At 34.2% G+C, this 26,737-nt stretch overlaps 1 protein-coding gene across 3 annotated transcripts in view; it reads right to left on the reverse strand.

Moving 5' to 3' along the window:
* FSTL5 (follistatin like 5) overlaps positions 1-26,737 on the reverse strand; it is a 677,763-nt gene that overhangs the window by 58,484 nt on the left and 592,542 nt on the right. For all 3 annotated transcript variants that reach the window (XM_027116858.1, XM_027116857.1, XM_027116856.1), the window contains one exon: positions 8,897-9,046. In XM_027116858.1, coding sequence (XP_026972659.1) covers positions 8,897-9,046 — 150 coding nt within the window. The remainder of the gene's footprint in view (positions 1-8,896; positions 9,047-26,737) is intronic.

The following is a 26,737-nucleotide window of genomic DNA, read 5'->3' on the forward strand; positions in this document are numbered from 1 at the left end:
CGTTCTGAAGAACCTAGGGGCAGGACAGGAATAAACACACATACTTAGAGAATGGACTTGGGGACATGGTGAGGGATAAGGGTAAGCTGGGACGAAGTGAGAGAGTGGCATGGATATATATACACTACCAAATGTAAAATAGATAGCTAGTGGGAAGAAGCCACATAGCACAGGGGGATCACCTCGGTGCTTTGTGACCACCTAGTGGGGTGGGATAGGGAGGATGGGAGGGAGACACAAGAGGGAGGAGATATTGGGATATACGTATATGTACAGCTGACTCACTTTGTTTTAAAGCAGAAACTAACAAACCATTTTAAAGCAATTATACTTCAATAAAGATGTTGAAAAATTTTTATCAGTATTCCTTGAGGGGGGTGCACCAACTACAAATAATTTAAAACTGATGCTACACTGGTTATGGACCAGTTGTGTCAACTTATATAAAGATGGGTTATTTTGTCAGAGCGAAGTAGTGAGAATAGCAACAAAGATACCCTGAACCTGGAGTTTAGCCTTGACATGAAGGAGCAGTGAAACACAGCTTGTGTATCAGTCTGACAAGGAGAATACCAGCTGGCTAATTAAGTGAACCTAATTTAAAGTAATGATGTAGATTCTCAGGATAATGCGCTAACAGCTAGAGAAGACTGCTGATGACACTTAAGAATACCCGATGTGTTACAATAAGCCACTTCTGCATCCAAGCAGAACCTGATTTTGCTCCACAGAAGGCAAAATGAGGTCAGTTGTTTACTAGTTAATCTTTTACGCAGGAAAATATCACCTGCATGCCATTCTTACAAAAAGTATTAATGGCAAGAAAAGTAATAAGCATTTGATGTTTAGAGCAACACCAAGGTGATAGATTCCATTAAAAATGTGTGACCTTTTATTTTTAAGCTGCACACAGAAATGATATTAATGTATCCACTGAAAACAAATATACCCCTATGGTAAGAATTTATCATGAGGTCTGTAAAACATGTTGTCAAGAAAACATTTGCCATTTAAGAGTAAAATGCAACAATGTTCAAGTTTTTAAAATGTTTCGTGCTAAAATTACACACTTAATACCAATTCTCACATTCAAATATATACAAAAGAAATAAAAGAAAGTCAGAAATATGATTTCTTAGATAAGGTCAGTATAAAACACTAGGGATCCAATTTAATTGGACTGAAAAAAAAACTTGAAAGAGTAAATTTAAATAAATTTACTGTTCTTTTTTTCTCTCTCTTTTTTTTCTACTTTTTTTTCTGTTCAAAAAGAAGGCAATTTGATTTGGACTTCACTGTTCCATCTCTCTGTCTACCCTATAAAAAATTCTATACTAGTTTCTATCATATTTTGGAGATGATTAAATTTTGATTATAGTTATTATTCTTAGTTGCCACTGTATAATATACTTAGGCTAAAATAAAGCAATAAACAGAGGTACAGCACACAATCAGGAAGTATAACTTCATTTGGATACAAAAAAGGCTGACTTGAGTCAGCCTCTGTTGAGAAAAGGTATCAAATTGAGAAAGGATGCTTTACTTTTCACAAAACTAACTTTGTACCTTGCAGGTGACTTTGAGTATACTCTGTCCTTGGATATGAATAAAGCTTTAAATCACAAATGAAGCAGTTTACCTTTATTTTTTTAAGTAGCTAGAAATATTCTTTCCTTAAAGGGTTTTAAAACTTCAATTAATTGGATTATTAATTTATAAAGCATAAGTTTCAATACCTACATCTGTTAAACCTATTATTTACATGTTGTTTTTAAATTAGGAGAAACCTTAAGGGAATTTAGAATTCTAAGAGATTGCCTGTTTTCAAGTATAAAAGTAGAGTCATTAGGATATTCCTAATTCACCTTTAAGCATGTACTTTCAAGCATTAAAATTCACATCCTCTAAGGTCATGTTAAGACAAATATAGGGATGTGTTATTTCAGCCAACACTTAGTAGACTTATGGAATTTCATCATCTAAAGAGGCTCACAGACTGAAATTATACATGGTTACAAAAAAAAAAGAATTTAGACAAATTCAAAGATAGAAAACTTTAATTTTTTAAAAGACATTTTTATGGAGTATATACGTAAAATTTTAGGTTGATATTTATAGTCAACAATAGGCCTCAGAAAATAATGTCCCTTTCAGAAAGATGGCTAGACTGAATATACCCAATATGGAAATTTTCATTTTCTAAACTAATTTGGTCTCTAAATATCTATAGAATAGATCATTGCAGAACGTCCCAAATCACTGCAGCTGCTACTTCACTGTACTTCTTTCCAGGGAGGTATTCAAGCACCCCTGTAATTCAAAATTTTTCTTTTTATTGACAGAAGGGCAATATTCAATTCCCTCCCATACCTCCCCAGAGTTGTGTGGGCAAACCCACGACACAGTACTGCCTTTTTGATCCAAGGATTGAGTGCCCACATATTTCCTACAATAGGGAAGTCTCTGTTATGTTACTCTCCGTTCCTACTATACCTCAAATGGAAGGCAGCTATAGAAAAATGAGGCAATAAGGCTGATAAATGGTGGCACGAGGCAAGATGCATGAAGACAGGGTTCAGATTTGTTTTTAATAGCTGACAATCTGAGAATATGCAGACTGTATACAGAGTGGGTAGAAGGGGTAAAACAGGAAGTCAGCCATCAAGACAGTGAAAATACACATTTTTTAATTACTACTTCTCATCAAATTGCTTGCTAAAATGTTACTTTAAAGTTCGGAAGAACTTTCACCTCTAATTCCATCTGGGACCGAATTTTCTGTTTTAGTACTCTTAAATCAGTTCATTTGTCATAAAAGTGTTCCTTTTTGATTACTTCTTGGATTATATGTTATTAACTTATACTTTCTCTTTAATTTGTTCTTTCTCACTACATTTCCAAATCTACTGCCATGACTTTTACTTTAATACTTTCTTAGTTCCTTTTACTCTCTGCTAGGATTGTGGTTATTGTTATTTCTTTTATTCAGTTCTAATAGTATTAACCATGACTTCTGTCCTTGTTCTTTGCCAAAATTCTGTTTCCTTTTAATTAGTCTTTTTTGAATAAATCAATTTTTACCTTTTATATATTCATTTCATTGTGCCTTTATCTACATATATTTTTACTTTCCTTCTTTCACTTACAGTATTGTGATTTTCTTCAGCTAAATTCTAAAATTATCTAGTTAAACGTTTTCTTTACTTTTTTTTTTTGCTGTACGCGGGCCTCTCACTGCCGTGGCCTCTCCCGTTGCGGGGCACAGGCTCCGGACGCGCAGGCTCAGCGGCCATGGCTCACGGGCCCAGCCGCTCCACGGCATGTGGGATCCTCCTGGACTGGGGCACGAACCCGTGTCCCCTGCATTGGCAGACGGACTTTCAACCACTGCGCCACAAGGGAAGCCCAAATGTTTTATTTTCAATCTATTATTTATTTTTTCATTACAGTAACAAAATTCCTTCAAAGACAGTCTTACTTGGATTCAACATGTTTAATCATGATTATCAATATTACTTGTTATTGATATTGACATTTTAAATTTACTTTGCAGTTTTTCATAGCTTAGCACTGTGTCAGAGAATCAGTCTAAAATGATTTCATTAATATTTCTTGAGGCTAAATTTATAACCCAGCATGTGTTCATTTTCAAAAATGTTTCTTTTAGTGAATGATATAGTCTGAAGGTTTGTGTCCCCCCAGGATTCACTTGTTGTAATCCTAACCCTCAAAGATGATGGTATCAGATGATGGGCATTTGGGAGGTGATTGGGTCATGATAATGGAGCCCTCATGAGTGGGATTAGTGCTTTTATAAAAAAGACCCCACAGAGATTGCTTGCCCCTTCCCCCATGTGAAGACAGAGTGAGATGGCAATGGCTATGAACCAGAAAGAGGGCCCTCACCAGGTCATGATCATGCTGCCACCTTGAGAAACGAATTTCTGTTGTTTATAAGCTACGCAGTGTGTTGTATTTAATTAAAGCAGGATGAACGGTGATATGAAATGATATTGAAAAGGTTTAGAAAGTGAAATATTTAGTAATAATGTATATTTAATTACTGCTGGATGAAAAAAATAATACATGTATCTGTTAGTTCAAGCATAGTAATAATATTCAATTTGCATAAAGTATTAATTTTGTCTGTTGATTTATCAAGAACAGAAGTACCAAATATTTCTCACTTATATCAGCTTTTTTGTTTTGTTAGTATATGACTAAATTATCTGGAACTGTCCTTAAATTTCAAATTTTATTTTTTCTTATTTTTGGGATATATCTCATAATCTGCATATGGCTAGATTTTCATTATTCAGTCCATTACTTTTTATTATCAGCTATTACTTTACTCCATTCTTGGTTATTGTAATTATAAACATATTTGGTTTTATTCTATAATTTTGTTTAAAGATTTTTGTCCTGATTTTTCCATTCTTACTGTTTTCTCTTTCTTAATTCTTCTTTTCCTACTGTATTTAGGAGTAAGTTGTTCACTTAATTCTATTTTTTCATAGACAAATACAATATTTAAGACACAGTTTCTTAAAATATTAATAAACATACTTAATGTACACAGGTAATCCATAATTACTCCCATTCTTAAATAATACAAGAAACCTTAACATATATATTTCAAATAATATCAGCCCCTTCCCTGCTTACATATTGTTGTACAATATTTAAACATTTTTTTTTGCTATTTTAGTCCTGTGTTTTCACTCTTTTAAAAATTTCAAACTTAAATTCAGGGAATATCATTATTATTGACAGTTAGTATTTTAATAGGTCCTATGTTTACCAGTTTACTCGCTCTCTATACATCAAGTAGAACTGCTTAATTTTCCTTATTCCTGAAGCATATAGTTTTCAGTTTCAGTTTTGTTTAAATTTATTTTGTTGATAAAGTCTATTTTTTTGTATCTGATACAGTAAATAAATTATATATTTTTTTCCACTGACCATATAATATCAGAGTATATTTTATTTCTATTTAGTCTTTTAATAATATTATTTCACTTTCTTTTGGTGTCCATTATTGCTACTGAGAAAATAGCTGCTGTTCTCATAGTACTTTATCTCCTATTTTTAGATCTTCCTTTTGGCTTTATGTGTGGCTGTGTCATGTTAATATATTCAGGTATTGATTTTTTTTCCATTTGTTTCACTGTCCTTTCTAAATCTGAGAGCTTCCTGTATTATATTTTATAAGTTGTATAATAAAGAATAATACATAGTATATGTATATAATATATACAAATATATATAGTATAATATATATTACATATACACATATACACATATATTATATCTATTATTATATACATATACTATGTATTACTCTTTATTATATTACAGAAAATTCTCATTCACTTTGACCGAATTATCAACATTTCCCTTTTCTTTCTATTATCTCCCTCCAGAATTTATCCTTTCTACTGTTAATGTATAAATAAAGTCTGATATTTCAAAATACATTTGCTTCTCATTATTAATGACATTTGTTCTATAAAGTCACCACAAACACTGAATTTCTGAACACTGAACCACTGCTTCTATAGGAAATGCATAGTTTGGTTCCTATCAGTCTCTGGTCACAAGATTTTCATCATCTGATCAATACATAACCTAATTTCATGAGTGTTTCTGCACAGAGAAACGTTATTTAATACATATTGTTCATTAATTAACAGTAACACTGAGAACTTCCCTGGTGGCACAGTGGTTAAGAATCTGCCTGCCAATTCAGGGGAAACGGGTTTGAGGGCTGGTCCAGGAAGATCCCACATGCTGCAGAGCAACTAAGCCCTTGCACCACAACTAACTGAGCCTGCGTTCTAGAGCCCGCGAGCCACAACTACTGAGCCCACGCAGCACAACTACTGAAGCCCACGCTCCTAGAGCCCATGCTCTGCAACGAGAAGCCACCGCAATGAGAAGCCCAAGCACCGCAACAAAGAGTAGTCCCCGCTCACTGCAACTAGAGAAAGCACGTGCACAGCAACAAAGACCCAACGCAGCCAAAATGAAATAAACAAACAAATAAATAAATAAATTTATATTAAAAAAATAAACCAGTAACATTGAACTCAGGGCCATACAGCATTAGGACTCATGACTGAATTAAGCCCACCATTAGGCACACCACGATCTTCCTTCACAAGCGTTTCAACACAACAAAATTGTCCTTGAAAACACAATAGTAAACAGACCGTGAAAAAAACACTTATTCACAGTATGAAAGCCGAACCAAAAAGGTCGGGGTGTCTCCTTTTCCAACCTGAGCTGGGGACATGTACTTCAGGTCACACATTTCTCCTCACTCTGCACAAGTCCCTGAGCGTCTGCAAAACACCATGTGTATTGGTTTTGTGGTTCTAAATAAATTCAGGAGAGTGAGTTTTAAATACAGAATCAGCAAACAATGAGAATCAACTGTAATCGATTTTTCTGCAGCAAAAAAAAAAAAAGAATAGCACTAGCTCCATGCAAACAAAATGACCTCACAATTATCATGTAGCCAGACACAGACAGTGAATACTGTATATTTCCATCTCTGTAATATTCAAAATTAGGCAATACTGACTTATGGTGACAGAAAGCCACATAATGATTACCTTTGGATAGGTAATTACTAGAAGGGGTAATAAAGCGTAATTATTATTTTCATAAGATCACATGGAAAACCCATTTGGACTGAGGCCCAATTTTCTAACTTCTAAAAATGTGTTAGATTCTTATCTGAAAATATCCACAATCATAATTATATTGTAATATTATTTTAATATTTTAACCTTGTATAATGTCTTTTACATTCTGCTTTTTTATAGGCATTATAGACACTTTGAAAAATAATATAATTGATGTGATTTTTTACCATTGCATGAATGTTTCATTATTGATATTTCCTATTAATTTTAAACTTTACTTCATTGTCTGAAGATGGAAGTTAGATGAATAATAAATGATGTTAACTTTTCTCACTTTTGAATATCTACTAGGTAGTACATACTCAGTCAGTGTAGGTTTCCAGTTTGAACACTGAATTTAAAAACCAGCCTGATTAAAAGAACATCTAGTAGCTAACACATGCTAGCTAAAGAGTCTTGATAATCCCTGACTGAATGCCTATAATTCGCTGGCCTACGTTGCAGCTGAAATCAAAGTAAAATCAACCTGGTCAAAAATCAAGCAGTCTCAAAGACAGACACATAGGAAGCAAATAGACAGAAAAAATATGTTCTCACAGAAGATACTGGACCATTAGATTGGGTGCACAGGGAACTGTGTAACCCTGGAGGCCTTAGAATTTTCTAGTAGACAGTTATTCATCCTTCTATTCATGACTCTTCTGTTCATTCTCATAGTAGAAACTGAACCACTGGACTAATTATCCATTGTAAATTTGTAACTCTGGAGATATCAGAGCTTTCTAATAGAAACACTTTTGATTCTTTTATTTGTAATACCAAACACATCTCATAAAAGGCAATTAATGAATGTATACAGAATGGATAGATGGGTGGATGGAATGGATAGATGGGTGGATGGAATGGATAGATGGGTGGATGGAATGGGTAGATGGGTGGATGGAATGGATAGATGGGTGGATGGAATGGATAGAGGGGTGGATGGAATGGATAGGTGGGTAGATGGAATGGATAGGTGGGTGGATGGAATGGATAGGTGGGTGGATGGAATGGATAGATGAGTAGATGGAATGGATAGGTGGGTGGATGGAATGGATAGATGGGTGGATGGAATGGATAGATGGGTGGATGGAATGGATAGGTGGGTGGATGAATTCATGTGAAGCTGTTAAGACCTCTTAGAATGAGAGGCCCTGATTTTGAACTTCTTAACACTTCTTTTGGTTCTAGTCAGGAATTAACATTAGAGGGACTAACAGCTACTTCAAATTCAAACCAATATTGATGCAAAAGAAAAATAAAATCTCTGTAAATATAAGAAATGGTTACATTCCTGTGTCTGTCAGAATTTTGACAGTAAATAGCACTTCTATAGTCCAGACTCTGCTATAAACGCTTTGTATGCATAAATTGGTATAATCCTTAATATAACTTTATGAGATATGTACAGTTATTATTCCCATTTAACAGATTATACATATCTCACAAAACTATTTTAAGTTTGTTTCCTTTGAGCTGAGAAGCCATAGATCCTAACAGTCAAAGGCTGAGATACTGGAGCCAGACTGCCTGGGCATAAATCCTGCACTGCCCCTTGATTATTGTAAGACTGAGTTCTAGTAGACTGTCCAAGATGGACAGTCTTAGAAAGAGCAGGGCATAAAATAGGTGATGGCTCAAACCAGAATAGTTTTTCATAACCATGACCAAGGCAACATGGAAAAATGACATGGCAAGGCGTGTTATAGGTGTTTTTCTCTGTCATTGACCTATGCACATATTACTTGTTTTACTATTATAGTAAAACCTACTAAGCTACTATTATCCAGTAAATCTACTATTGTCTCAGCCTTTGTTAAGAATCACATGAGAAAGATATACTACTTTACTGTGATGATAACTAGGAACACCTTAATTGGCCTTGGACTGGGACTCTCCTTGCTCTAGACAGAATAAGCAATTGTGAGGATGTTTTTTGTGTAACTGGTCATGTGGGGATTATGAGGTATTCATGGAATCTAACTGTTGAAAACAAAAGCTATTTCAATTACTTCTTTAATTCTTTAGGCTCAAGGAGCGGAATGAGAGGACAGTTTGTAGAAACTGTGTATACTTTTTAGTTATCCAAGTAACGAAACAAGTTATCAATGGCAATCAAATGGCAATGCACGAGTTACCTGGTAAAGTCTATTACATTGAATTAAATAGTCTTCAAAACCACTTTCAAAAGGAGGAGTCATTCATACCTGAATAACTTTTTGAGACTGCACATCTACAAGAAGGACTCTGTCCAAAGCTGGCTGTGCCACATAAATGAACTTGTCCTTGACATTGACAGCTGTGGCCCACACACACCTCTGGACTTCATCGCCTTCAGCTCTGGGACAGACTTCACCCTGTAATTTAGAAAATAAAAATCAAATGAATATCTTAAATGACAACATGGATATAGCCATATTATGAGTAACATTAATGTTTCATGCTCTACTACTTTTAGCATCAAAAGTTTTATATATATATATATATGTTAAATATATATTCATGTTACATATTTATATATTTAGATTTATGTCAAATATATAAATATATAAAGAGTTAAATCAAATAGAACAGTATATAGTGCGTATTTAAATTCATTAAATTTGTATAGGAATCAATGTGAAATAACCCTTAAAATATATTTTATTAAGCCTTTGAATGCTTATTTATAGTAACATATAGCCTTTTCATTTGTCACTACCTATTCTTAGCTCAGTAACTGCAGAAGTACATAATAAGTCGAATGTTTCCTCCCAAATCCCCCCAATCTCAAACTTCTTTACCAGACATTATATGCCACACTAAAGTATATTTAGAGCTTCTCAAAACCTCAAGAACTGCCCTCAGAGCATATTCATGGGCTTTTTAAAAGCTACCAAATCCACTACACAAGAATGAAGGAGTCTTCTACTTTGTGGAGAACCAGAAACTTAGAAAAATGATAATAAGGCAGTTACTCGAAATGGTTATCTTATTTTCAATTTGGTATCAAGGTCAAATTTTATAAAGTCCTTTAAGCTGCCTAAGCCCTTTTCATTCTTCTCCTTTACCCTAGAACTACCTTCTGGTTAATATTCTGTAGTTTGTGCTACATGGTCATAAAGGAGGCAAAAATTATCTTCTATTTCTTCCTTCCAACATTCAGTAAGTGAATGTTGAAGGGATACGTAAGCCTTTCTGATTTGTATGGGCAGACACATGGTGATTAGAAGAAATGTCTGTCATTTAGCTTGTTATTTTTGTTTCAGGTTTTTCTTTTATTCACTGGTCTGTTGGTTTTGTGATTCTCACAATTTATTTGTAGTTAGAAAAAACACTGAGAAGAGAGATTTCTTGAACTATACATGAAATATATGTATAAAGATAAACACTTACTTATATAATGATAATGATAAACACTGATCCCAAATATGTCACTTGTTTTATGGTTTACGCCTGATCACTGATTATCATGTCTAATTCATTGATTTGTATACTCCAGTTAGTAACTCATAAGCTCAATCAGAATACTCTCTTTAATCTCTAAGTCAAACCAAAACATTTATTTTTCAGGAGATATACCATCCACCGTATATATTTAATAATCATAAAACAAAATCAACAAAATTTTCACGGTCAACACCACCTAAGCATTTCTTTCAATGAAAAGATAATACTGACAGCACATAAACCACATTTGTCTTTTAGTAACTAAAATGACTACCACAATAACTCTTCTGAGGCAGCACAACCACAGTAGGTGTTTTTTCTTGCTTGCATAAAACTTGCAAAATAATGCAAAGCCCAGAACACTTTGGAATGAGAAGCTTAGTATGTAGCTTGTTGGGGTTTTTTTCCCCCCAAACTTCAGATCTAATTCCAGAGGACCTGGAGAATCCACTCATTTTTAAGATCCAGTCCAGGGCTTCCCTGGTGGCGCAGTGGTTGAGAGTCCGCCTGCCGATGCAGGGGACACGGGTTCGTGCCCCTGTCCAGAAAGATCCCACATGCCGCGGAGCGGCTGGGCCCGTGAGCCATGGCCGCTGAGCCTGCGTGTCCGGAGCCTGTGCTCCGCAACGGGAGAGGCCCGCGTACCGCAAAAAAAAAAAAAAGATCCAGTCCAGAATTCCCAGGTTCACTAAAATATCAGGGACATATAACACCAGGGAATTGTAGTGTTCTCTGAACAGTACAAGTGTGACAGGCTTCCAGGACATAAGCAAAAAACCTCAAAACTAAACATCACGTGTATATTTCCGATAGTTCTGGGGAGTTTGAATGAACTGCATTTCATAGAACGCACCACAATAATACTAAGATGACCACCAGTGGTGCCCATGGCACTCGTCAGCAGGCAACACAAACCTGATGGCAGAAATCTGTCCTCAGCACATGCCCAGAACACAGTACAGGATTGTACCTTCATTCATCAATTCACTGAAACATTATTTTCTACACCATTTTTCTTCAGAAGTATTGGGTTGGTCAAAAGGTTCGTTCAGTTTTTTCCTCAAGATGCCTCTAGTAGCGCTTAGTTGTCTTTAACTTTATTCAAAACAATTTTGTTAGATTGCACTGTGACAGCTGTCATACCAGTGTGCATTTAAAAAAAATTATCAAAATTGGCGAACTTGTGTGGGGCCATTTTAATATTGAAGATGGAAGAAAAAAAGCAACATTCTTGGTATATCATGCTTTATTATTTCAAGAAAGGTAAAAACGCAACCAAAAAAAAGATTTGTGCAGTGTATGGAGAAGGTGCTGTGACTGATCGAACATGTCAAAAGTGGTTTGTGAAGTTTCATGCTGGAGATTTCTTGCTGGACGACGCTCCACAGGTAGGTAGACAAGTTGAAGTTGATAGTGATCAAATTGAGACAACTGAGAACAATCAACGTTATACCACTTGGGAGATAGCCGACATACTCAAAATATCCAAATCAAGTGTTAAAAATCATTTGCTCCAACTTGGTTATGTGAATCGCTTTGATATTTGGTTTCCACGTAAGTTAAGCAAAAAAAACTTTGATTGCATTTCCTCATGTGATTCTCTGCTGAAACGTAATGAAAACGTTCCGTTTTTAAAACAATTTTGACTGGCAATGGAAAGTGGATACTGTACAATAATGTGGAATGGAAGAGATCTTGGGGCAAGTGAAATGAACCACCACCAACCACACCAAAGGCTGCTCTTCATCCAAAGAAGGTGATGTTGTGTACATGGTGGTATTGGAAGGAAGTCCTCTATTATGAGCTCCTTCCGAAAAACCAAACAATTAATTGCAACAAGTACTGCTTCCAGTTAGACCAACTGAAAGCAGCACTCGATCAAAAGCATCCAGAATTAGTCAGCAGAAAATGTATAATCTTCCATCAGGATAACACAACACCTGATGTTTCTTTGATGACCAGGCAAAAACTGTTACAGCTTGGCTGGGAAGTTCTGTTTCATCTGCCGTATTCACCAGGCATTGCACCTTTGGATTTCCATTTATTTCATTTTTACAAAATTCTCTTAATGGAAAAGATTTCAATTCCCTGGACGACTGTAAAAGGCACCTACAACAGTTCTCTGCTCAAAAAGATAAAAAGTTCTGGGAAGATGGAATTATGAAGTTGCCTGAAAAATGGCAGAAGATAGTGGAAAAAAAGGGTGAATACGTTGTTCAATAAAGTCCTTGGTGAAAGTGAAAAATGCTGTCTTTTATTTTTACTTAAAAACCAAAGGCACTTTTCGGCCAACCCAATATCTTGAACATCTTTGACAAGAACCTATTTCAGGAGACTCAAACTCTACCTAACATAAGTACTTGAGAGGCATGAAAAGGTGGGAAAAAGTGGGACCTAAAGTTGACGAAAGGATCTGAATATAGGAAAATTGTTTACAAATTCTTTGCCGTTGTGTAAAACCTCCCAACAAAACCTGTCAAAATAACAGAAAGCGTGAGTAACCTGACACTAAACTGTCAGTCAAAAAACAGCTGAACCGGGAGAAATTTCCACCCCTTTGTTTGCTACAAAACTAGTCAACAGTAAAATAAACTGCTCTGCTGGGAATTACTTCCTATTTGTACGCTGTCCCTATAAGATGGCCCTGACCAGACTCACAATCATTTTTACAAAGTCATTAAAAGTTTCCTGACAGTCACCCTGAATTTTCTTTGCTTTGCTTCAGGCCATTATTGCTGATTATAGTCTATTAGGTCCCGTTTTACAATAGCACTCCTCTGTTTTCAGATTACATAGATTAGTATTTATTTCTGTGGATAGGAAGAGTAGAGGAATATTTTTCACATGCATTAGGCATTCAGTGATAAAAGGAAACTAAAATATATAAGAGATGCCAAAGAAGATTAAGATAATACGTACTGATGAGGAAAATTGTCAGAAATTATATCAAAGAGTATCACTCAATCATTTTTATAGAAATGTATACTGCCTTTGAGAGTTAAAGGATTAATAGGATTTTAGAGCTAATGAAGACGAGTCAATAACAAAAAGACAATTCTAGCTTGTAATTAGAATTTATCTATTTCCCTTTGGGTTACTTCCATATTTCATTATGCAGTTCCTATTTATGTATTATCTTCTTCCAAAATTTTAAAGGGATATAAGATGTATCACTAGTGATGATGGAAATTTTGATTTAGCAATTAAAATAGTGTTGATGCTTCCTGATTCACTAAACACAAGTTACAGTTCGAGTAGATGGATATATATATACTCATCTTCTATAGGACTTGGTCATTTTCATATATTGTATTGATGACCTATTAAAAACACTTTTCCCTTAAATCTCCAATTTCCCATCTTTCTTTCCTCCCTTTCTTCATAGTCTACCTCTGTGTCTTTCATGGTGAGGATGAATGAATTTGTCACAAGCACATCTGCTTACCTTGCATCCAACTCAACAAGTTTCTGTCCTTATTCCTTCCTTGCATCCTTCTCTCTGATCATGGTTTGTCCACTATCTTTTGCCTGAAGACAGAATCTGCCTACATTTTAATTATAACTTTAGCTATGTCTCCAGGTGTGTTGGAACATGCACATGCCCCTGTAATTTAAGTAAACATTATTTGGATTCATCCGCTTTCCCTTTCAATAATCCATCTAATTTTCTTTAGACTTTGAACAAGCTGTCAAGAACCTTAATTCCATTTCTTGACCTTTCACTCTAAATTGCTCATACTTCAAACTTGCTTTCCAGATCCTGTCTCTTCCAAAAGAGAGTTCTTGAAGAGTCACAAAGAGCTTTAGAATTTGCGATCATTGCTCTTCGGTTATTGCTGGGGAACATTTATTGAACACTTACTATGTGAAAGATATCATGCAAAGCTCTGTTTGGAAATAAAAACATGAATTTGTGTGAATGCCTGCTCTCAAGTTGCTTATAATTTCTGCCATATTTAGCTGTTTCAGACTCTTGATTCCTCCTGGAATGTTTTTTCATTCTTGTAAGGCGAGGAGCAGCAAACCATGACCCCAGGCCAACTTCAGCACACTGCCTATTTTGGTAAATGGCCTAGGAACTAAGAACACTTTTTGGTATTTTTTAACAGTTGAAAAAAAATCAAAAGAAGAGTACTATGTTGTGATGTGTAAACATTATCTGGTATTCAGATTTCCATAAATAAAGGTTTATTGGAACACATCTACACCCATTCATTTAAATATTGTCTATCTCAATATCAAAAAAGCAAACAACTCAATTAAAAAGTGGGCAAAGGACCTGAATAGGCATTTTGAAAGCACACAGATGGCCAACAGACACATGCAAAGATGCTCAACATCACTAATCATCAGGGAAGTGCAAATTAAAACTACAATGAGCCATAAAATTACACCTGCCAGAATGGCTATCTTCAAAAAGACAGCAAAAACAACTATTGGCTAGTATGTGGAAAAAAAGAGAACCCTCATGTGCCGCTGGTGGAATTGTAAGTTGATGCAGCCACTATGGAAAACCTTATGAAGCTTCCTCAGAAAATTAAAAATAGAACTATCATACAATCTAGGAATTCCACTTCCGGGTATTTTTCTGAAGGAAACAAAAATTATGTTAATTTGAAAAGATATACACACCCCTAGGTTCACTGCAGCACTAAGTGCAGAAATAAGTATACAACAAATCAGGTGACCTAAGATGTACACACCCAATTTGGGAACCACATTATGGGTTCACCCAAGGATAGTATGCAGATGCTCCTAGATACAGAGTGAACTATTGCGAATGAATGTTGCGTTAAAGGTGGAGAGAGAGAGGGTTTGATGTTTGATAAATATGTAAACATATCATTAAATTTGAAAACTCCTAGACGTATTGTCGACCTGGTTCTCTCACTGATTGGGATCAGGTCATTAACTATTGAAAATAAATTGGTTTCAGTAGTTCTCATTGTTTAACTTTACTGCTTCTCTACCTATCAGTTTCCTAAGACTGGCAGGAGAGTCCGCTTTCTTGGAAGTAATTGAGAATTGGGAGGTAAGAGAACTTTTGCAAAAAGGAAAAAATAATAAATAAACCTTACTCAAAATGTGAAACTGTATTCTTTGTTGTTCTCCAACAAATGGCCTGTTCTCCAGCTAGAGTGTTCTCATCAAAATCTTATTAAAAAACCAATGATTTTCCACAGCAACTAAAGAATGCATCACACATTTTATTAATCCAATTCTTTTTAATCTACATTTGGCAGCCGTGTTTCCAGCACCTATATGGCTCATCCTAATTACCGCGGGTCTTGCTAATTTTCTTCTTGTCTGAATTTTTGTAGCATTTATATTTGGTGCTACATAATTTGGCCTTTAATCAGGTACTATCATCCCTGCCTAAAATGTTAGCCTTTGCTATTCCTGTATTTCTACATTTTATAGACATACTGGGGAAGGTACAATATTTCCTCAGTAAATACAAGTTTAAATGTCACTTATCACAGAAAAAAAAAGGAGAGAGGATCAAAAAGTGTATATTTTTCAAACATGTTGTTAAACACTATTCTATGTCATCCAGAATCATTGAGAAACCGAATTCTAGAACATCTTCAAAATATAGTCTGTGGATAGCTGCCTGTTGGCATATCATTCCTTACCAAGCTGAGAATAGTACAGAAATGGAAAATAACCATTTAGAATCTTTTCTAACAATTTGCCATTGACATAATATCCATAAGCATGATCAGCGGACCCATCTCCTTTAATAGGGTTTAGACAAGCTTGGGTGTGTCAGGCGTGCCTGGAGGGTTCTTTTCCACAAATGTTTTAAGAAGCTCTGATTTTGAGCTTTCTTTTCTTTTCTAGCTCTCTCTTTCTCTTTTAAATAGCTTTAAAATACATATATATCCAAAACTGTTGCAATCTGAGTCTACTGAGATAAATAGAAAAGTGAATGAAACACTTGACAAAATAGTGTTCACTTTATAAATGCAATGTTCAGTTTATCATGAATCAAAGAAATGAAACAAGGGTTCTTTGTACTGAACTGGAATGTTTAGATTACGATTTCCAGGATTTTTTTTATAATCATGAAGAAATACATATATATATATATATATTATATATATATATATATAAGGTTGAGCTATTTGTGAATACACTAGATATAATGCATTCTTTTAATCTTGCTTTGCAATATAAAAAAAACCCTAGATCTTACAATAGCATGTTAAACAGTTTAATATCCATGGTTATTTCCCTTATTGGACCATTTTTTTTTAAAGGCAATGAGGTTAAATTACTTTCGTCAATTTTTAGTCGAGATCACTGCTTATAACCCAAGTGATACAACTGCTTATTTCTACAGTTAGATATATTCAATTTATCTAATTCTAGTTCCCATTTCATTTATGAAAATGTCATAAACAATCTAGTTCGTATTAGTCAAAGCATAGGTAGTCATGGCAATTTAGGGGCTGATTTGCCTTAATTTGGCCTATGTAAGAAAACTGTCAGATAGTACGATTTTTGATTCTAGGATATCAATGGTACAAAGACCACAGTAAAGAAACTTTCTTCCTTTCTTTTAACATAAGGAGAATGCATTTATGTCCTCCCGTGTTATAACAAAAATGGAGCAGATAACACTATACAATCATGTACTGAGGACTGATTTCTCTTTAGCCGCAAATTATTAGAAAGATTAAAAACACAGGCTTTGAGGTCAACCAGAATTAGATGTAATCCAGTTTTACACTCATATTAGCCATGTAAATACTCCTTTTAAGCTTTGTTTATGTCACTGGTACAATATCACCAATCACATAGGATTATTATGTTTGTTAAATGAAATCATGTTTGAAAAGGTCAAACGATCAATAAATGTTACCTGTTATTTTCCTATAGAAAATTCACTATGGGATATATTTCATGAAAACTATAATAGTCTACACATTTTTCATCAAATATTTTTTTTTCAATTTCCCAAAATGTTTTAGAGGGAAGTTCACTGTGTATATTTAAGAATTTCAAAGAGTTACTTTAAATACAGAATGATGGTTGCATATGTGGTCAGGAGAACTTATTTTTCCCTTTATCACTTGGCAGTTCTATGATATTGAGCTAATTATTTGTCTTTTCTCATTTCCTTATCTAGAAATTGAGAGGATTAAATTAGAACTTGTCCATGGTTTCAATAAAAGAAAAAAACAAAAACAGAAAGCAAAGCTATCTGAATTACTTCTACTCTGCTTAAACAGAAAATATATTACCAGTTTATAGAAATATTATATTAAGTCCACCCATGTTGTTGCAAATGGCATAATTTCATTCTTTTTTATGACTAATATTCCATCATAAAAAAATATATAAATATACCACATCTTCTTTACCCATTCATCTGTTGATGGGCAATTGGGCTGCTTCCATATCTTAACTATTGTAAATAATGCTACAATGAGCATAGAGGTTCATGTATCTTTTCAAATTAGTGTTTTCATGTTCTTTGGATAAATATCCAGAAGTGGAATTGCTGGATCATACGGTAGTTCCATTTTTAATTTTTTGAGGAGCTTCTATACCGATTTCCACAGTGGCTGCAGCAATTTACATTCCCACCAACAGTGTAGGAAGGTTCCCTTTTCTCCATATTCCCACCAGCATTTGTTATTTGTAGACATTTTAATGATGGCCATCTTGAGAGGTGTGAGGTGAATAACCAATTTAAAAGTAAATAAATTTGCAGAGTGTTAAATTTCAAATGTCTGCAAAACATGAGAGAAGAAAGAACTCTAGATCTTTCGTCAGTGCAGGACTGAATGATCTGTGTGTCGATTCTCCTGGTTCTTGTAAATGAGCCAGAATCCTGGCTGGGGGTTGGTCCAGGTGTCAGTGGGCACTGAGAATCCAGGGGCAGGGACTTAATGACTTTTGGAAAAGGCATAAACTTGAATAATGGTGAGACAAGTTAAATATCAAGACCATAGGTTTCACATTAGGTCCAAGAACAAGTAAATAGAGTCTGGCAAAATGTCCTTTGAATTGAAAGCTAACATTAAGCACTAAAGAAATTAGACAAATATGGGGAATATCAGGAAACGTAAATTATATGGACCCACAAGGTTCAGGAAGGATCAACTCAATTAAATGGCAGTTTAGATAGTTGGAATTAAAGAATTAGTTGTGTTTAATTTCATTTCCCAACGTGTTGAAGATTTGATTTGTACAGGAGCAATGGTGCTCCTTCCTAACTTTATTTAACAAAGCACAATCTGTAAGTTGGTTAGATAGGGTGAAAATTTATTATTAAAAAATTCTTTTCTTACCAGATAACACATGAAGTTAAATGACCACACAAGAGGAAAAAAAAAAAAAAAAGAATGGACTTTAGTATGTAAACCTCTGCTTAAAATGTTGAAAAGCTCATCAAAATTATGACATCACTATGAAAACTGATGGATATCATGGAAAGATAGAGGTTACTTCTTTCAAATATGTTCTGTACTCTAGTTTCCTTAAGTAACAATAGAGAATATTTGCTTAAATGGTCCTTTCCAGCTACTGATTAATAGTCAAAATTAAGAGGACTACTTTAAGAAGACTGTTTGGATTAATTTACCTTGACACTTCTTCAATTGGAGCATCAAGGTAAACTAGTCCAAATAGATTCATTTAAAATCAGTCATGTACCACAATATCCATTGCAGCTCTGTTTACAATAGCCAGGACATGGACACAACCTAAGTGTCCATCAACAGATGAATGGATAAAGAAGATGTGGCACATATATACAATGGAATATTATTCAGACATAAAAAGAAACGAAATTGAGTAATTTGTAGTGAGGTGGATGGACCTAGAGTCTGTCATACAGAGTGAAGTAAGTCACAAAGAGAAAAACAAATACTGTATGCTAACACATATATATGGAATCTAAAAAAGAAAATGGTCATGAAGAACCTATGGGCAGGATGGGAATAAAGACGCAGACGTAGAGAATGGACTTGAGGACATGGGGAAGGGGAAGGGGAAGCTGGGACGAAGTGAGAGAGGGGCATGGACTTACATACACTACCAAATGTACAATAGATAGCTAGTGGGAAGCAGCCACATAGCACAGGGAGATCAGCTTGGTGTTTTGTGGCCACCTAGGGGGTGGGAGGGAGGGTGGGAGGGAGGGAGACGCAAGAAGGAGGAGATATGGGGATATATGTATATGTAGAGCTGATTCACTGTGTTATAAAGCAGAAACTAACACACCATTGTAAAGCAATTCTACTCCAATAAAGATGTTAAAAAATAATAATAAAATAAAATAAAGTGAATACTGCAAAATAATAATAATAAATAAATAAATAAAATGTATTTTAAAAGCAAGCAATTTTGTTTTGATAGATTTCACTTCTCTATGTCTGATCATATTACTAAAGAAAATACAGATTTTGAAATAAATAATACCTATGAGACAGATTATCAGGCAGGCAAAGAAATTACTTCTACAAGATAGGATTGAAGTAAAAACTTGAAGTTTAGTTTGGGAGGACCATAAGCCACATTAACAAACTATCATTAAACCTTTAAAGGACTTTCATGTAGATTCTATTCCTTGATTCTTTGAAATTCTTATATTAAAATAAAGTAAATTAAATGATTTCTTATTGGTATGTATCTGTAGGACACAAAGGAAACAAAGATAAACTTTTAAGGAAAAGGGTCAAACAATCTGAATGACATGGAATATCAGAAACTGTAAGTTCCCCTTTCTTTCTTTAAATGCATGAGTTTTGATAATGCACATTTTACAGATTTCTCTTTTTGGGGACATTAGTTGAGGACCAAGAGAGGTTTTATTAATTGCCTTTCTAAGAATACATTATGTAATCTCTTGCTCTGAATGGCTTATTCTGTCTTGTAACTGTTTTAAAAATGTTGACGTACAAGCATGAATTGAGGGAATTTTATGATTGTTGCATTCTCTATATTTGTTCAATAGAGTGTAACGTCACTTAGGAATTGAACTTTTTTCTATGCAACATAATCTCACAATGCAGATGGCAAAGTGTCATTTTGATGGAGTTCTGCATCTCCCCACATTGTCCGGCAGAGGGCGCCTTATGTGGAAGGCAGGCTTAGTCGTTTTTTCAAGATTATTATGGACTGAAAAACATTCTGAAATGTGGTAGATTTATCTTCAAAAATTATAAGGCTCCAGAGAGGATAATTATACGCATGTGTACTTTTAAACTGTATTGTAATTCACACATTAATTTGTTCCACATAGGAACGCCGACACTGAGAATCATTACACTTTTTCAGGTCAACATTCTTTAAAAATTATTTTAGCTTGCTTTACGACATTAACTAGTTAATTATTATTATTGAAAATGACCTTATATTCTCTTTCTTAAAGGTATGAAGTGAGCGGATTCTGGCCAAATAATTTATACACATAGGTATTTTGCTGTGTTTGTATCAATTAATATAAAAACCATAAAATATACCCATTTTGAAATCATATCTTGTAAACCTTTAGAAATAAATGTTACATAAAAATAATTTACTCCTGTGCCTATCTTCTTTATAGGTAAGAAGACAGACCAAATTTACATTTTCTTTGTCCTTTTTCTTTAAAACTATATCTTTATTTATTATATTGCCTGCAGAATTACATTTTCTCTTGTCTCTCTTCACTGACAAATCTGATAGGGGTTCTGCCACACTATCCAGCTCAGAAATATTCTTGAGTAATAAAGTGAAGACAATATTGAATAAGAATTCACCAAAACTGCCTCTGTGACTTAGTTCAATGTAAATCCTTTATGTATGCAGATTATATAATCTGATATGCTGTTTTTCGTTTGCATCTTTCAGCTTTCTAAATAATTTCAAAAGTAAACTATCAGACATAAGATGGTATTTTGAAAAATTATATTCACAAATAACTATGCTGAAAGTTATATATTAAAGAGTGACTTTTTAAATGAAAATGATACTAGTATGTGGATTTTTAAATATGAGAAAAAAAGGAGTTTTAATGGGCAAAAATTAGCAGCTTAAATAGTAATGGGATGAACAATAATTTTGAGGTTTAAGTTTTGTTTTCCTTGGGATTTTTATTATATAGTTGTATTTTAAATATAGATTTAAGAAATTTCGAAAACATATGACATCATCATATGATAAAGTATATGGAGAAATGCAAAACTGTCATTGTAAACGTTTAGCAATATTTTCAAAAAAAATTTAGTGATTCAAACATTTAATAAAGTAAAATAAAGCCATTAATTTACTGTATTGTTTTCCTTCCTGCACAGCCTCTCACATTATTCAAACTGAGATTAATGACCTATCTAAATACGAAAAAGATATTAAAGAAATGACAAGCCTTCAGTATGAAATTACAATTTTGACAACTATTGTTGAAATATAAAATGTAAGCAATGAGAAATCAAGCAAGAGATCAGTTAAATAGAAATTTTAAGAAAGAAAAGGAAAAGAAAAATAAGGACTAAGGTTTAAATAAATCATTAAAATTATCAATCTAATCCTCAATATGATAATTACAATTAATCTTGTTACAGTAACTTTTCAACATATTTAGAGAGAAGATAATTTGGAAATTATCATCCTTCAGAGAGGAACGTCACTAGAAAATACCTAATATTGATAATTCAAGAAATACCATTCCTGAGCATATTACTTAAAGTGATTAAATGTAATTGGTTGCATGAAGTCAGACTGGGGATAGTAAGGTACAGAGTAAGAAACTACTACTTCTGTATTATTTTATTTTTACCATATGCCAATCTATTACCTTGAATAAGTCAACAGGTACTTTTTTTGTGAATAAAACTCAATCTTAGACCAGAAACTGTAGTTTAAGAGCCACAGAAACTAGATTTATGTGATTTTTGTAAGTCGCAAGTAAAATGGTGTTATGTTTAAAGATATTTGTATGAATAATTTTTATGTTAAACTCTTCAATTTTACCTTTAAGAAGTTTCTATTGAAATTCCAAATTACTATACATTTCTTTCTCAAGTACAGAAAATGCGCTCCTAGGTGTGTGTAGTGAATCCTTATATTTCACATAAAAATGTGATGGCAAGAGACAGTTTGAGACACATACATAATTCTGGTCACATTTACCAAATAACTTGGCTGGCTCTTATTAATAATCTCTTAAAAACCTAATATGCTTTCTTAGATAAGATTACTTGATCCAATTAATACGCTATACAACTCCATTAAGATGCTGTTGCATGATTTACACGCTCCCCGCGGCTCTCCCCCTAACGTCAGCCTTGCCTACTTCAAGCGTAACAGAAGCGCAATGTGAGAATTTCAGAAGAGTGTGATTTTTAATGAAAGATTACAAGGCCCCTTTAAATCCAGGGCTTCAAAGACCAATTTCATAAATTTATTTCTTTTAAAATCAACAGCATAATCTTCTAAGGAATAGTTAGAGGTAGTTTGCATTACTCTCTTTAGGCAGCTCTTTGCAGGATATCATTGTAATGAAAGCTTAAATTTTTATCATTCTAGAACTCTTTGTAAGTTAAGTCATGTTTGAATAGAGACCCACTGAGAAAAGAATAAGTGGGGAAAATTTCGATTACCTTTCTGAAATATACAGTGGTACTGAATTCAAAAGGTTGCTTGATGGCTTCAGGGAGACATGAATTGCCTGCATCATATAAAGCGGCTGGTGTTTTAACAATTATTTTTCTGGACAGAGTTTGGAGAAGTAGTAACTGGATTAGACACAGAAGGAGATGCTGAAAAGGGGGTTTGGAAGTATTACCAAGGAAATGGATAAATGCCCTGAGAAGAGGGGAACGCCAGCAGAGAGAGAAGTGTGGACACAGCAGAGAGAGCTGTTTCCCCATTTCTAATCTCAGTTTCAATTTCTTGATACCTGAGTATTCTGCACACTATGGACACAACCTGTTCCTATGTAAAACCTCCATTCTAATAGAGTACCAATCATATTTATAAAGTCTAGGTAATTTTCTTATGTGGAAATTCCAAGCCTAGAAAATAGACATTTTAGAGGTGATTCACATCAGACTTTCTGCAGAAACTATGATCCTCTGGAGTTAGTATCATTTAAGTTGCATTAAAGCCAGTAACAGAATCTTTGCATCCTAAAATATAAGACCCGTGCATGTGGGACTTCCCTGGTGCTCCCGTGGTTAAGACTCTGCGCTCTCACTGCCACGGGCCCAAGCTTGATCCCTGGCTGGGGCACTAAAATCCCACAAGCCACGCAACATTGCCCCCCAACCAAAATACACACACACACCCCTATATACTTAAGACCCACACATGATAAGATTTGTGTGATTTTTCTTTCAAGCTCTTCTAGTCCCCACGAAAGAATAAATAATACGATGCTATGTATGGAGAACAGCAGCTGGATCTTAATAATCGAACAGAGAAGGAAGTGAAGTAAAAAAGCATTAAAGATTAAGAGTTGTGGATAAGGTTGACAAAATACTTGAAAACCAGAAGAGTGAAACAGTTGGTAATCTTGCAAAAGCCTAATAATTGAAACATTTTTCCAAACCCACTTCTGTTTGAGTTCTGAAGTTATAAGTCTGGGATAGAATCCTATTTGCTTGAAGTACACACTTACTGTAGTTGACAAGATGAAATCATGTATACAACTAGGATAAATATAGCAAGAATCCTGTCTAGTTGGGCTGCATCACAAAAAAAAAGAAAAAAGATAGATGAAAGTATAAATAAAAGCATGTTCTATGAATCTTCAACCAACTCACTACCAAAAGCTGAAACCTGATGTAATCTGACATTGCACCAAAATTGAATTTTTATTTAGAGCAAGCAAACAGCAACTTCTGAGAGATTTGATCAAAAATTCTGTATTCTAAATATTTCAGTTTTTATCTAAACTTTACTAGCCAATGGGTTGTATTGGGAATTGGAATTCTCTTAATATCAACAGTGACTTTGAAACATATTATTTTTATGTTTAATCCTTTTTTGTGGGGAAAAAATGATTCGAAAAGACTCATTTCCACTACTCACAATCAAGTGATTTATCTTCTAAAATCCAGAAGAACTAGCTTTCTTTTTTCTATAATAGAACTCCAAACTATCTTAGACTGGGCATTTGAACAGTATATTTTGACCGTGTGATCTTGAATTAATAGAGGTTATGTTTACCCTGAGGTTATGTTTACCCTGAAACAATTCAGTGATCAATTATTCTATGAAACATTTTTCACAAGAAGAATACTGTTTTGTGGGAATTGTAAAGTAAGGAGAGGTGAGGAGGGAATTAGATGTATACATCTTTAAACTCAGGCAATGCATAGAAGAATGACTAGCCTAAGGCTCTAAGCAATGGAGTTTTCCTTAAATTCATTTCACAAATGTTACTCGACTACCTGCCATGTGTAAGTACACTGGGAATAAAAATGCTAATCAAAGTCTTGACTAATAGAGGTACAGTAAGATGTGGTGGGTTGTTTCCTATGTCAGCTTGGCTATGACTAGGCTATGTTGCTCAGTTGTTGGTCAAGAACTAGTCTGATAGAGAATGGATAAACAAGAAGGTCCTACTGTAAAGCACAGGGAACTATATTCAGAGTCCTGTGATAAACCATAATGGAAAAGAATATGAAAAAGAATATATATATATATATATATGTATAACTGAATCACTTTGCTGTACATCAGAAATTAATACAACACTGTAAATCAACTATACTTGAATAAAATAACAAAAAAAAGAACTAGTCTGGATGTCATTGTGAAAATATTGTGGAGGTGATTAACATTTAAAATTAGTTGGCTTTATAGAGACACAGATGTAGAGAACAAATGTATGGATACTTAGCGGGGAAGGGGGGTAGTGGGATGAACTGGGAAATTATGACTGATATAGATACACTATTATGTATAAAATAGATAACCAATGAGAACCTACTGTATAGCACAGGGAACTCTACTTAATGCACTGTGGTGATCTAAATGGTAAGGAAATCTCAAAAAGAGAAGATATATGTATACGTACAACTGATTCACTTTGCTGTACAGCAGAAACTAACACAGCATTGTAAAGCAACTATACGTCAATAAAAATTAATTAAAAAGTAAATTAAATTGGTTAGCTTTAAGTAAGACAGACCACCCCCCGTAATGTGAGTGGGACTCATGCAATCAGTTGCAGGCCTTCAGATTTAAGAGTGAGGTTTCCCACGGAAGAAGGAATCCCACCTTAAGGCTTCCACACAGAAATCTGTTGGAGTCTCCAGTCTGCCTATATACGTCAGACCCAAGACCCCAGTGCTGACTTGTATCAGCACTCTGCTGGCCTGATCTGTGGATTTTGGATTCCAGACTGAACATCAACTCGTATCTGAATTTCCTACTGCCTGGCCTGCCCTACAGATTTCACACACGTGCGTGCCACTCCACCCACCAGCTCCGGAGCCAATTCCTTAAAATAAGGAGATGGAGGCAGACAGTGATGGAGAGATATAGACCCAGATCCAGGTCTGGACAAGGATATAGATACTAATCCTATTGGTTCTGTTTCTCTGGAGAAAAATGTTCTCTTGACATAATACTCAACAATTTTCTCATGAAATTATTTTATAATTAGAAATGAAATCTAGTAGAATGTGGCACCAAATAGCTTACACACTCTGAAATGCACATCTTCTTGTGTTTAAACAGAAATAAAATAGCTTCATATAAGAAACACATTTAATTCAACATTTATTCTCAAAGCATACTGCTGTCAATTTTTCTTTTTCTATTGCTGTATACTTGTGTATCAGGAAAGTGTCTGGGTATACATATTCCAATTATTTAAGTTTATCTCACATTAAGGAATAACAAAATAACAAAGCAATAAAAACTTTTACGAAATAAAAGTTTACCTACTCTAGTCTTTATTTCATATATATGGGCTATAATAACTGCATGAGAAATATGTCTCTCTTTTTTGGTATAAACAAATGCCTGTATTCTGCATTTTACAATATAATCAGGATGTAGTTTTAGCCAATTATCCATTCTCTATATTATTCTTAGTGCTTTAACAAATATATTGGTCAGCTAAAATGTATTTGTATTTTAATTTCAACATCCAACCAGTAGAAATGTCATAAATTTAAACACACATAATTTGATAGTTTCTCTCGTCTTAAAAATACAAATCTAACTTTTCTTATACTTTTTGCTTAGTTTTCCATTAGCATATAGAAAGTCTTGTAAATTTTTGTTTTATATAAGAATGTTAACTTTCTATCCTTATATTTCTTTCTATTTTGCAGTATGAATTTCTGGCATAATCCCATGTGTAAGATGGCTGTAAGATTTCCACGGGCGGTGATTTGAAAAATCTGATGCAGTCAATTAGTTCTTAATAACTAATAATCCCTGCCTTGTCATTGCTGTGGATAAGGGTTCTCAGGTTGAAGGAAATGAGTTAAGGCTGTCATCACCGATGTTTGGTTTCTATCTCCTCTTCAATTTTAATTTTTTATAGAAAAGTATACATAATTTATATATGTATGTATATAATTTCTCACTATATATATATGCATGTGTATATATGTGTGTATGTGTATATATATATATATACATATATATATATGGGGGGGGGG

This window comes from Aethalodelphis obliquidens, unplaced genomic scaffold (assembly GCF_003676395.1).
Source record: "Aethalodelphis obliquidens isolate GAN/ISIS:26980383/991018 unplaced genomic scaffold, ASM367639v1 scaffold17, whole genome shotgun sequence".
NCBI lineage: Eukaryota > Metazoa > Chordata > Mammalia > Artiodactyla > Delphinidae > Aethalodelphis > Aethalodelphis obliquidens.